The 14,303-nt window shown below is 42.5% G+C and overlaps 1 protein-coding gene across 3 annotated transcripts in view; it reads right to left on the bottom strand.

Annotated features, from left to right (window-relative positions):
- Positions 1 to 14,303, bottom strand: part of EML1 (EMAP like 1) — a 124,875-nt gene that overhangs the window by 41,819 nt on the left and 68,753 nt on the right. For all 3 annotated transcript variants that reach the window (XM_060271907.2, XM_035106158.3, XM_035106186.3), the window contains exons 2-3: positions 3,500 to 3,682; positions 1,951 to 2,083 (exon numbers count right to left, since the gene is read on the bottom strand). In XM_060271907.2, the coding sequence (XP_060127890.1) occupies positions 1,951 to 2,083; positions 3,500 to 3,682 (316 nt within the window). The remainder of the gene's footprint in view (positions 1 to 1,950; positions 2,084 to 3,499; positions 3,683 to 14,303) is intronic.

The raw sequence follows: 14,303 nt of genomic DNA, 5'->3' as shown, positions 1-14,303 counted from the left end.
AGGCACAGAGCATTTACCCTTGGTGTGCCCTATAATGTGCAAAGTGGATGCATTTGTTTATTTCACCATCTGTACAAGCTGCAGGGAGTTGCTATCAGCTCTAGCTCTGCACCCCATGGCTGAATCTGCAGTCTCTGAAGCTTCCCTGACTCTTAAAGAGATTTTAAGGGGAAACAACATTTGCTGTTGCTCAGAGCAAGGTGAACATACTCTTCCTTCCAATCTTTGTATTTAAGATATAAAAAGGCTATTTACGGATGTAGATATTTATAGGAATTTATCCAGGTTAGCGTCAATAATTCTGTTTTACTATTACCATGTGATGTTATTTCCTATCCCACTGTGCACAAACAAAATATTTTGAATAGTGTATTGGCTAGCACATAAATTCATAAATAAAACTGAAGTTAAAAATAAGTTGTTATTTTCTGAAATGCATGTTTTGCGGCATCTGTCTTTGTATATATATTCTGCTATCATTCCTCTAAACCAACCTTTCTTTGTCCTCCTTGCTGGCTGGGGCTGATGGGAAGGCACCATTTTACAGTCTACTGTAAACTAAAGTTCTTAGCATACACTTATATCTGCCTCTTTGACAAAGTGCTCTGAGCCTCAGGGGGAAAAATGTACCAAACTAGTGACGATGACAAGGTTACAGAGAGACTCACTCCTAATAGATTCAGGTGGATTTGAAAGTGTAAGCATTGCCTGCGCCTGCATTAGTTACTGGGAGGGACCTCCCGGTATCCCCCTGTCCCTTATTTCATCATTTGTGGCGTATCAATGCTCACGTGGACTTTGCAACATGCTCCATCATTGTATGGCAGGTGCACAATGACTACGCTGATGAGTTCTCGATCTGACTCCGTTGCCCGTGGTAAGTTAGACTGGATGGGAGGGTCCTGTGTGCTAACACTACTCCTGCTTTTACAGACACAACATGCCTCATGAATCTGCCTCCCATTTCCTGCCATATTGCAGAAGGAAGCACTGACATGCATATGCATGTTCCTTTGTGCTGGCAAGGAACTTGAATCCTGTGGGGAATCACACACTCCCGTTTTACATCAGGGCAATTGTTACAGGCCATTGCAGGCTCACTTTCTGGTTAGCATACCATCTCTGTGCTGTACAGAACCTAAACTCTCCCCCCACCACAGAGAATCCTTCATCTATGAATATCTTACTGTCATCCCAAAAGAAGCCCTGCTCAAAACACATTGCCAAGTCGCTTGGCACAAGAACCAAAGAACATGACAGTCACTTGCCACTCAAATAAATCATATATATATATCCAGATTAAAATATTGGGCAGATGCAGACCAAACAATTTGGCAATTTAGCATAAGTGCTTTTAGAAGATATGACTGGAAATTGTAAAAGGATCTTTAAAAAGTACCCTTACACATGTGAACAATGGGAAGAAAGGGTTGGGATTTTGATCTCACTACGCTTTCGAGGGCCTTCGCTGACTGCTTGTCATGGATGAAAATAAGCAAACTGCAGAAAATTAAAGTAATGGAAGAACAGGAATCATAATTTTATACAATTTGGCAATAGAAAAAAAGCTACTGGAGGAGCTACGTATCAAGCGTATTTGCTACTTTTGTTGGTTTGATAAAGAAACAAAGGCACTCATTTTCAGAACAGATTACAAAATCCCTAAGTAGACATTTCCTGCTCTTAACCTCAAATTACAGAGGCAAGAAAATAACAGCCTAATTATGCGCTCCTTTAGAATTCTTGCAACAACATTAATCCTGATTAATTAATCTAGCATGAATAAAGTTGAATATATTTCTACAAGGTTTCCAATTGTAATTTGGTTTAATTATCTAGAAATTTATCTTCAAAGTTTCACCCAGAGAGCAAAAAAATACTCAGAGGAGCAGTTTTAGATGCTGAAGGCAGGCAGTATATACATATACCAGATAGATAGATATGGAATACCTTTTTGCTGCTGGTGACACAATTTCTTTTCTGGTTCCTGATGGAGAAGGTAGAGAGCCACTGGGTTTCTTTGGTAGAACAGTTCCATTATTAACAGTAGTCTTTAAAGGCAATGTTTGTACAAGGGGTCTTGCTGTTAAAAAAAGAAAGAGAGATGATCAAATAGAGGATTACAAGTATACAGTCTGTCTGATGAAAAAATAAAGAGTTTGCAAATGTTTCTGTGTTTCTTCATAGTTGAAGCTGCCCACACTGAGTCAGACCACTGGTTTATCAAACCAGAACCTTTACCACTGGGTTATGACTCTTTCCCTGCATTATGATAAATAAGGATTATTTCAGTCTACAATCAAGGGTGTAAGTCAGTAGCCTTAGAAATTGCTTCCTAAACTTTAAACTGCAATATGAAGATGCAATCCTACATATTCTGTGAATAGAAAGCAGGAAGTGGAGTGGGTCTTCACTGGGGGCTGCACAGGAGACCTCAGCTCTAGACGGTGGCATAGCATGGTTTGCCAGATTCCGGGGCAGGCAGGTGCACAGGTGCGCCAGGGTGGGTGGGGAGCAGAGGGTGAACAAAGCCCGCCACACCAGCCCAGCCCTCACTGCTGCCAGAGCGCCCCCCAGACTGGAACCAAGCATGGCTGCACTGTGCCATCTGCCTGCCCTTGCAGGGTGAAGCCTGGCTTGTCAATGCAGTCCTTGGATCATCCCAGCCTCATAAGGCAGTTCAGGGCTGACAGGATGGCATGAGAAGAACACAGCAGTCATGCCCCCTTCACTCCCAGCTTCGCAAATGAGTTCATGAGCTCATTTCTCAAGCAACTGCCAGATTCTTCCAACTGAAAATCTCTGGGGCACAAGCCTGGGCAGTATGTATGGAGATAACAAGAGACCCCTTTTGGCCTCACTGATGTGGTCCAAAGGAAAGCAGAGCAATACATTTGCTTAGCGGCAAAAGTTGCCGGAAGGAGGTGTACAAGATGCCATCTAACTGCCTTAGGGACTCCACTCCGGATTTTCTTCTCCCAAAGATGTCCTTCAGAAAGTAATAATGAACAGAGTTTTGTTAAATGAACTGCCATTCGTAGATCTGATTCATCCAGTAAATGATTCATTTTTCAATGCATATACTGTACCTGGATATATACTAGATTATCAGTATTTCATGCCTCACCTTCTGAGACATCAGAAAAGAAGAAAAATGATGTGGTCAATCTTCAAGAGTGCTGCAGCCACAAATACATAGGTCTTTCCATATATGAAATGCTGAACAAGCTTTCTTCATATACTATGCAGGACACTGTCGGGTACCTTAGGAAAAGGAACACTTTCCTAGCCAGACTATGCTTCAGATAGACTAAACACTTCAAAGTCAAACTGCAAGTTTGATCAACTGTATACCATGAAAAGAAGTTCAGACCACAAACTGCTGTCAGATAATTCCAAGGATTCAATATACTTGACTTGTCCGAAAAATATCAAAATTATTGCAACATTTGCTCAGGTCTAAGGAGTGAATTTGAGAGGGAGTGTTTGAAATTTATACCTTTGGTAGGTCCTTTCTTGTTCTGCATGGCCTGTTGCTCCTCAGTAATGTTCAAGCGCCTAACAACATCTGCCAGAGCAGACTTGAGCAGCTGGATGTCATCTTCCTGCATCTGAACACGTTGCTCCAGTGAAGCAATGCGGTCTGTCACCTCCATGCTGCTAGCGGCAGAGGCACTGTCATCTAAAAAGAATATTTTAGAAAGATGGGATTTTATTTTGGAAATTTGTCATGAGGCATTAGGAAACATTGTCACCTGAGAACGTTTACTAACCATGTAAACTATTTTCCTACTAAACTATTTTCCTATTATCAATGTTAGGATTAAATTGCAGCAAGTTGTTAGAAGCCAAGCTAAATTTTAGATCTTAAAAATCTACAAAAATCAACCTTCAGAGTTTTGTTCATTATATCGTACTTTGCTTTGCAGAACTTTAATTTTCAAATGGGGAAATAGATTGTAAGAAAGAAGTCAATCCAACATCACTTCTCTTTTTTTTAAGGTGTAAAAGCAGGAAATCTACGGCATGATGTGAAATGACAAAACGAAATGAATGACTTCACAGCAAGGTAATTGTTACCTTGCAAAAGCAACACAGTACACATTCAAGACCCCAATACAAATGCAAACAAAACATTAAAATATGGCTATTTTTATATAGGTACAGTTATAGTAAGATTGTGGAGCAACCTTACTGACCACCAGTTAGTCATCAGAATTTGATACTAAAATTGAAATGTGAAGGAAAAGAAAATTACTCAGTCAAATCTACAGTGGTACCTCGACTTATGAATGACTCGACAACCGAATTTTTCAACTTACGAATGGGGCAAATGGCCGCACGCTTACAAATGTTTCGATATCCGAACGGAAACCGCGGCGGTTTTAGATAGGGTTTTGTCGACTTACGAATTTTTAGATGGGGTTGCTTCAACTTACGAATTTTTCCATTTCCAATGCATTCCTATGGGAAATCGCGTTACCAATGGCGCTTTTTGACTTACGAATTTTTCGACTTACGAAGGTGCCTTCAGAACAGATTAAATCCGTAAGTCGAGGCACCACTGTAATTGCATTTAGAAACTGCCATGGGGTTCAGCAGCAGATCATTCTGCAGTGTAGCTGTATGAGGGATTAATCCCCAAATTAAGATTTAGCAGGCACCTTGGCATTCATATAAGATTCCACAGACATGAAGCATGCCTTGAAGAGGCACAAGGCCTACACTGATCTAATAAGCTTGTACTTTAACTCAGCTGGACGTAACAAGAATTAGCATATTGGACAGACAACTCCATCAAAGACTGGATGTAAAACATCATAAAACAAACTCAATTTAGCAAGCGTCCTTCTAAATTCAATATGACTTTACAAAGTTCCAGTCAATGAGTTTGACTGGAATTTGGTCCCCCCACCCCATTTCAGCAATTCCACCAGCAACAGCTATGCGGCCAGTGATTCTAGCCCTCTGCACGTAACTCTTCCTAATGCATCTTTCACCAACATGAATTTGACGAAACTGTGGGAGGCAGTGGAAAACAGGAGTGCCTGGCGTGCTCTGGTCCATGGCGTCACAAAGAGTCGGACACGACTAAACGACTAAACAACAACAATGCATCTTTCATAGCCTTCTCCTTGTCCACAGCAAAAATACAGACACAAGCTGAAGCCACATACATGGGTTAGATTCAAAATTTACTTCAAAATGAAATACGTCGGTATTGTCAATTTGGCCCCTTTCCCTCATTCCTCTGCACCAACACCCTCTGCAAAAATGGCTGGGGTAAAAGACAATAAGAGGGGATGGGGATGGTACTTTGTGCTAGGTCAACCCTGTATACTGAATATTAGGGTGGGCATGAAGCTCACATACATCCAACATTTTTCATTCCCAGAACAGAAGTTGTGCCAGTGTGAAGTTAAGCTGTGGTGGCGGTTCAGCAGACATATTACTTTTTTAAGGGGAGGGGAGGGGGGCAGTGCAAATGCAGGCCTACAATGAGAAATAAATTTATTCTAAGAACTGAAGCCAGAGATCAGCTACTGAAAACAATGAGACAGCAATACAGGTTATCTTATCCCTTCTTGTACTTCTCTTCGTAAGTTTCACCTTTGTGCATTGCTCCTCCTAGATTTGCACATATTAGGAATCCTCCCCAAAAGAACTATACTGTACTGCAGGAACCTTTGAGGGAGCTATGTCTCCAATGAGCCACCAAGTCCAGACAAATTGTTGCACTGCTACAAGTGAGATGTTCAGGGGGAAGGAACATCCTCCCCACTTTTTGCACACACCACTCCAGGAAAAGAGGGGGGTTGTTTTGGGGATCAGATAGGGCCGATGGGTAGGGAAGCATCCTCTGATCATAATCCAAAATGGGGGAAAAAAATTAATGGGTCCTAGAGTTAACCTCTCCTTCAAAGAAAGGTTTTTAAGATCCCCAGAAGACAATTTCCAAGCAAAGTTGGGAGGAATTCAACGTATTTCCTTAGAATGAATTCCAACTGTGTTCAATGGCACGTATGTCCGGGACTGCAGCCTGAACGATAAGAGTCATATGATGTATGTCTGTAAATTGCCTTGGGAGATCTATGTGGTAGGCAACTCACAAGTTAGTAAATACTAAATAATATAGCAAGAAATATTCTTCAAATAACATCTGAGAATGATCCATGTTTATTTAAAAACCCACTAGAGAGGTGTGCCAGGTATCTCTGGGTATACCATAAAAGATGTCAATAGCTGTAAAATGTCTTCATAAAAAAAGTTTTTCCATTTAAATACTACCTAGACAAAAAAAAAGTATTTCCTGGCTTTTGTTTCACAGACATAAAGCACACACTCTTAACCTTTAGCTCATCGCTGAGGACCATATGTTCCCAAAAGAGTGTTCTGTATAAATGGGGATGCTCATCACACTGCTCCTTTTCTTTCCCTGCTAATTAATCCATGATCTCAGTGGAAAGATTCCGCATGACTCTCTTCAGGACAATACAGGGTGATTAATCCACCCCCACAGTACCTTCCAATTTTAAGCCATCTTGTCGCTGAACTGAGCAGGGCACAACCATGTATCAGAAATATGATACTAACAAAGGCTGTGCTCTCAACAAGCAAGCCCAGCTTATATATAATGGAGATAAAATCAAGGCTTTCCAAGAAAGGTAGTTTAGAAGAAATATCTTCCACTGCTATTTGAGCAGACAGATTAATTTTAACTGCATACAGTGCTGTTCAACACAGGCAGAAAGAACACAAGAGCGAGAAAACTTTTTGAGCAGCCATCGGGAAACTAATATCTGCAGTAGCTAAACCTGCGGAATATTTACAGTATTCCAAGATGCTTCATTTCAAACACGGGCCTCATGGCTACACAGGCCAAAGAACAGGCAGACAGAGGAGATTGAACTATGGCATCTGTGGGAACTCGGGCTTCTTTTTGTAGGAAACTCGGTATCATCCTACAACTCAAGGGTTATGAAACATTTGGCTCTCCTGGTGTTGCTGGACCCATCATCCCTAGCCATTGGGGCAGGCTGGCTAGGGGCAGGCTGATGAGAGTTGGAGTCTACCAACATCTGGATGGCAATAGGTTCCCCATTGCTGCTACCACGACTCATTGTGGCATCTGAAGCCAACAGTTACCACTGAAAGTAGGCACAATGGACTGTGTGGACAAAATGGTTCTCTAAACAAGGGTGCCTGGTGTTTGTCTGCAGGGGAGGTCTCCCCCAATATTGTCTGTAGCCCCTATTATTGTGTTTTTAAGCGCTCATGAAATGCACTCATCCAGGTCTTTAGTGTTGCAGCTGCAGCTTTCTGGAATCAGTTAGCAGGCAGATATGTTTTAACCACCCATTTCACATCAGTGACTTCTACTCATGCGGGAAGGGAAATCCAGTGCTACTATCCTGATACTAGAGAAAAGGGAGTTTACTTTAGGGCTGACATTTTCAGCTGTAATCCTATGTATCTCATAATGCTTAGTTCCACCCAAAGTTCACACTGCTGAAAGTAATAAATAGTATAGATCCATCAAAGGGTTGGATCCAACATACACCCCTACAGTGGCTCTGCTCTAAACCCCTCTTGAAGCTGCTTTTCGCCACACAGAACAGCCATTTGGCTAGTGTTACTCATGTACACATTAAGAAGGCCTTTAAAAGGGCAGAATGCCTTTGGATGCTCACTATTCAGACCACATTACATCCACCCTCTTTTCCATCTGCACTGGCTTATGTTTAGGTCCAGGCCCAATTCAAGGTGCTATGAAACCCTAAATGGCTTGGGGCCTGGGTACTTGAACCAGCCCATCAGTTGTGGAAATCAGCAGAAGCCCTGTTGTGTGTTCTGCTTCCAAGAGAGGCCCACTAGGCATTGACACGAGACATATGTGGAGGTGTTTTTTTTTATGGCAGCACCCAAGCTAGAGAGGTTTCTTCCAAGGAAAGATCAACTAACACTGTCTATTATGTTTTTAGATGGGCAGCAAAGGTCTTTTTATCCCACCAAACCTTTAACAGCTTTTAAATTGTTTGTTAAAAGACCTCATTGAAATGCAGGCTTAGCGTATTATTTTTAATTGCTGGTCTTGGTTTTTGTTATATTGAGACTAGCTGGCCCTGCCACGCGTTGCCGTGGCTAATCCCTGTGACTGCCACCACCCTGTGCTGATCCGTGACATGTCATACCCCCTCTTCCCCCCACCCCCGGGTCATCCCTGTGACTGGCCCGGGCACCGTGTCCTGACCTATACCATCACCTCCTCCCCCCAACCCCCACCCAGGCGAGTAAGTACCTCCATTCAGCCTAGTATGTAAACGGCAGCTGAGGTGCTGTTGAGAGGGAAGGTTCTTTTCTCAACATGCACTTTTGGGTGAGTTCTGTAACACGGGGTTTTGGGGTTTTTACATGGCGTAGGTGTGACATCTGTCTTAGCAAACTTTATAAGATGAATCTCACGGTAGCATGGTACGTTGTGTGCAAATTTGAACAAGCAGTTTCGGTGAAAAGTGGAAACACACCCACATGCCGCTTTTACATTTTTTTATATATAGATGTGCATTTAATGCTGTAAGCCACCTTGGGAGCCAAAGAATCCCATTGTTTTGGAAAGTATTTCAGTGTTCGGAGGACTACAGAGAAGTTAGAAGGAATTACTTTAGTACAAACACACACACACACACACACACACACACACACGAGATTTCAGTTACTTACACTTGCAAAAATGTAGTTCTGAATGGACTTTGCTGTTTATTCCTCCCAAAAGCAAAGCAATAGATACACATGCACACACCTTTGTGCATAAGCCAACATCAAACTTAAGATATATCACCTAGCCCACTGTTTCCCAAACATTTCAAAATCAGATGCCCCAACTCTCAACTCAGAAAGTGAATGCAGCATCTAAAACTCCCATGCTAATTCTTCCCCTCCAACCAGCTTCTACACATCCTGGTGCTGCATAATTTGTCACCTACTCCTCCATCTCAGTAACCGCAATGTGGCACAACTTGAATTTTGGGGAACCTTAAGCCCTGGCTCTTGAAAGGCCTACCCCCAATAAAACATGCAAGATAGTTTGTACCTTCCTTGAGAGTATCCCATGCCATCCCATCCCATCTCTTAAGAAATACCGACTACATCAAAACAGAACTAAACCCTATTAAATTTAAATCTATAGAGAGGGTGAACTGTGGAGCCTGTGTTATTTTTATGTAAACTATTTAAAAGGGAAGGGGGCAGACTTACCGGCATAATGAAGTACAATTAATATTTAAAGAGCCCCTTGAATAGCTGCCAAAAGTATGATTTCCTAGTGAAGATCAAATGGTTTAATTTAGAATTCTGAATGTTGCTTTATTCATAACTAAAATGCTTATCTTTTTCCTACTAGTTTTCTTAGGAAAGGATAGCTTAAGTATTAAATTCCCACACATGTTGATGCATATTAGCCTACAGCAAACAAAAGCATGTTTGTTCTTAAAAACCTACAATGAACTTAAATGCAATGTAATCAATATGTAGGAATGAGTTAAGAGTAGTACTGTAGTATCATTCCTGTTTCCCCCACTCCCCAAAATTTACTTAATTATTTGTATGTAATCAAATATTGGGGTTTTCTGTATAAGGGTTTTAGTTAACTATACAAAATATATTCACAAGTGAAAATACACTCACACGTGTATGTAAACACACAAAATATTATTAAGGGTTTGAGGGTACCAGATCCCTCTAAGTTCCTGGTTCCAGTATGTGTTAAGATCACCTACCTGATGGGCTATTAAGGAAAGGTGGCTCTGTGAGAGACTACAAATGTTTGGGGCTCCTTCAACTCAGTTAGTTAGAAGACAAATGAAGAGCTGGGAGTTAAGGGAGTTAGAAGCTGGATGCAAAAAGCAGCAAGCTGGAAAGCCAGAGAGTCTGATTTTTGTTTGATATCTGATTGAATCAAAGGCTGCACCAATGCCAGAATTAGGGCAGTACAGGTGGTTTCCTTGCACAGGGTGACAAGCCCATGGAGTCCAAAACAGAAGGGAAGGAGGAGGAGGAGAGCTTGAAAATAAGAAAGGGAGGAGAGATTTTGTCCTTGCTCAGGGCGCCGTATTATCAAAGTCGGTCCCTCCTGCAGCTGCAGAAGAAACAAGGCCTTTTGGAGGTGTTAATGCTGTGAACCGCTCCATCATGTGTGTGTGTGTGTGTGTGTGTGTGTGTGTGTGTGTGTGTGTGTGTAAGTAAGTAAGTAAGTAAGTAAATAAATAAATATGTGTTGCATATCATGGGACTGAAACTGCCTTGGTCGCACTGGTTGATGATCTCCGGCGGGCTAGGGACAAAGGTGACAGCTGTTTCCTAGTTCTGCTGGATCTCTCAGCGGCTTTCGACACCATCGACCATAACATCCTTCTGGACCGCCTAGAGGGGTTGGGAGCTGGGGGCACTGTCATACAGTGGTTCCGCTCCTTCCTCCTGGGCCGTGTTCAGAAAGTGGTGGTGGGGGATGAGTGTTCGGACCCCTGGGCTCTCACTTGTGGGGTGCCTCAGGCTTCTGTCCTCTCCCCCATGCTTTTTAACATCTACATGCAGCCGCTGGGAGAGCTCATCAGGGGGTTTGGGCTGGGTGTTCATCAGTATGCGGACGATACCCAGCTCTACCTCTCTTTCAAATCAGAACCAGTGAAGGCAGTGAAGGTCTTGTGTGAGTGCCTGGAGGCGGTTGGAGGATGGATGGCGGCTAACAGATTGAGGTTGAATCCTGACAAGACAGAAGTACTGTTTGTGGGGGACAGGAGGCGGGCAGGTGTGGAGGACTCCCTGGTCCTGAATGGGGTAACTGTGCCCCTGAAGGACCAGGTGCGCAGCCTGGGAGTCATTCTGGACTCACAGCTGTCCATGGAGGCACAGGTCAATTCTGTGTCCAGGGCAGCTGTCTATCAGCTCCACCTGGTATGCAGGCTGAGACCCTACCTGCCTGCAGATTGTCTCGCCAGAGTGGTGCATGCTCTGGTTATCTCCCGCTTGGACTACTGCAATGCGCTCTACGTGGGGCTACCTTTGAAGGTGACCCGGAAACTACAACTAATCCAGAATGCGGCAGCTAGACTGGTGACTGGGAGCGGCCGCCGAGACCACATAACACCGGTCTTGAAAGATGTACATTGGCTTCCAGTACGTTTCCGAGCACAGTTCAAAGTGTTGGTGCTGACCTTAAAAGCCCTAAACGGCCTTGGTCCCGTACACTTGAAGGAGCGTCTCCACCCCCATCGTTCTGCCCGGATACTGAGGTCCAGCTCCGAGGGCCTTCTGGCGGTTCCCTCATTGCGAGAAGCCAAGTTGCAGGGAACCAGGCAGAGGGCCTTCTCGGTGGTGGCGCCTGCCCTGTGGAACGCCCTCCCATCAGATGTCAAAAAAGAAAACAGCTACCAGATTTTTAGAAGACATCTGAAGGCAGCCCTGTTTAGGGAGGCTTTTAATGTTTAATAGATTACTGTGTTTTATTTTTCTGTTGGAAGCCGCCCAGAGTGGCTGGGGAAACCCGGCCAGATGGGCGGGGTATAAATAATAAACTATTATTATTATTAATTATTACTATTATTATTATTATTATTATGTGTAAATATACCATATATCTTAAGGATACCACAGTCTCCGCTATGCCTCATTTCCAAAAGGAAACACGGAGCCTGTGTATCGTGTCTGGAATCTCGTACTGCTTGGAGATTGGGGCTCCATGCAGCAATACTCTCACATGTGATGTAGCCAAACTTAAGCATCTTTCTATGAGTTTTAAGAGAAGAGTTAAGCACCTGCTTTTAGCAAACACTGAAATACAAAAAGCTGAAATACAAGTTTTGTGGCAGCCAACATTAAAGACACATCTTCCTCCACTTTATATGCCGAGAGAAGCTTCTGGATCCCCACTGTGGTAAATAATTCAGCAACACTGGCAGTTAACTGAATATATACTATGCAGTATATAATAATTTTAAGTTATACTAGCTTTAGAAAATGTCTCCAAGCCAAAGTCCAAAATGATCTAAATATCTAATATTTCACAAGACAAATTGTCTTTTTTAAACACAAGCCCTTGCCTATATGGAACCTGGTGGTCGATGATTGATGGTTACTTTAAAGAAAAAGCTGTTAGGGCTAAATTCAATTAAACTGTTATGCTAGCAGAAGCCATCACGACAATTCCCAGTAGCACAAGGGGACTTCCCCTTCTCCCCATATCTCCTCTGGAGGATAGGGAGGACCCCCAGAACAGTGGGCAGGGGGAGAAGAGGGGCGACTGTTCTGTCGGGTCAAGCAGAAATGCTTGCGCTGACAGTACCATCTTCTTAGTGCTGCACTGAATACAACCCTTAGGCTATATAACATTCATGTTTTGGAACAGGGATAGGAATGTCAACAGAAAAATGCAAAATTTTACCAATGTATTTGCCTGGTGTGATATCAGAATGACTCCCACAGGCCACAGTGACCAAAACTTTTCCAATAGTTTAAATGTGCCTCTGCCTCTGCGTGGTTTCTATTTTGAAATAAGAGTCATGTCTTGTCTTTCATGACCCCATTCTGCATATACCTGACATGTTCCCAGACCACACTTCTTGCTTCCATATGGGGCATCTTCATATGAGGGTTTTGCCTTATCAAATAAACGATAAGCCATTCATTGTGGACTGTCAAGGACTATGGAGCTTAAACAAGATACCTCTTGGTCAGAGGCTGTTCTAATTAAGTGAGGCTGTGCACTCAAACCTGAGATCTCTTCCAGTACAGAGTCTATAGAAAATGTGCAACATCAGCCCCTGTGATTGGCAAGCAGACCAAGAGCTCTGGATTGAGCAGATCTCCTATATTAGGAATGTGGATTTCTGCCATTACTTGTTCATCAGAGGAATGCTTTACTGGCCTTCAGACTCCAAATGTTTCCATTTTCTGCTGCTTCCAGCTTCTCCACAGGCTCCAGGTCTAGATTCAGGTATCTCCAGCCTGGTCCTGACAGGAGTCGCTCCAGAAAGAAAGCTTTCAAGTACTTGCTACCGTTGCTTGCTACTGTATCCGTTTTCCAGAGTTGCATTTATTTTGGGGCTGTTGGAAAACTTGGGTTTCTTGGACCCTCTTTAGTATTTAATCAATGTTCCATTGTCACATGTACTGCAGTTATACATTTGACACTGCTAACTTCTGAATTTGTTGCATGTGGCATTGCTGGTCAGTGATTGTATGCCTCGTCTCCTCTGGTTAGGAATACAGTACACAGATTGACTCCAGGTGAAGGGCAGAGAATCTAGCACATAAATGTTTTAATAAGTAACTAAATATAGGTCATTACAAAAAAAAATAGTGTGATGCTCCTCTGTGCTCATGTTTTTCTTTTTCATGGCTTGACTACAGCAACAACCAACTTATCTTCGCTTCTCTCTCCAGTTTTCCTCTTTCCCATGCACAGCTCTGCATCGTTTATGCACACCAACACACAAGTGTGCTTCCAGATGGGTGTTTACTGTGGGATCACTGCTCCTCACGCAAGTTTTTCAGTGTTCATACAATGTTGTTGGCATCAAAATGCCTACACATTATTCCCCATTCCATTTAACTTCACTTGACCTTTTGCAAGAAAAATCCAATAAGTAAAAGGGAGAAAAAGCCTTGCTGATTCTGTTGCAGTATCTCAACAGCCTGGTTTGCAAATTAAGTTCCCATCTGGAAGCACACTTAACACTGCTATTTCGGCTGCAATATCATCAAATCAATGATATATTTGTAAAAGACAAAAAAACTGGTTTTGAGGAGAGAAGGTCCAAATTCCAAATAGAGTTGCTAGGGGGCAGAATAAAACTGTTGTCCAAAATGTACAATTTGCTGTTAGAATGGTATACTAAAGATGAATTGACGAAAGAGGTAATGATAAAATGGGCTAAGGATTTTGGGCATAATATTGAATACGATGCGTGGTTGAAACTATGGAACCAAACAATAAAATTCACAGCATGTACTGCTTTGAAAGAGAATGTTTGGAAGATGATGTATAGATGGCATTTAACCCCGGTGAAATTAGCAAAAATGTATAGAATGAGTAATAGAATGTGCTGGAAATGCAAAGAAAAGGAAGGGGACTTTTATCATATGTGGTGGAAATGTGAAAAGGTTAAAGGCTATTGGGAAATGATATATAATGAACTGAAAAAGATTTTTAAGTATACCTTTCCCAAGAGACCGGAAGCCTTTTTGTTAGGAATGATAGGTCAAGAGATAACCAAGGAGGATAATACCTTATTTTTGTATGCGACAAC

The sequence above is a fragment of the Zootoca vivipara genome, chromosome 1 (genome assembly GCF_965207765.1).
Source record: "Zootoca vivipara chromosome 1, rZooViv2.hap1.1, whole genome shotgun sequence".
NCBI lineage: Eukaryota > Metazoa > Chordata > Lepidosauria > Squamata > Lacertidae > Zootoca > Zootoca vivipara.
Note: the sequence above shows the minus strand (reverse complement) of the source record. Positions and strands in the feature narration are given on the sequence as shown.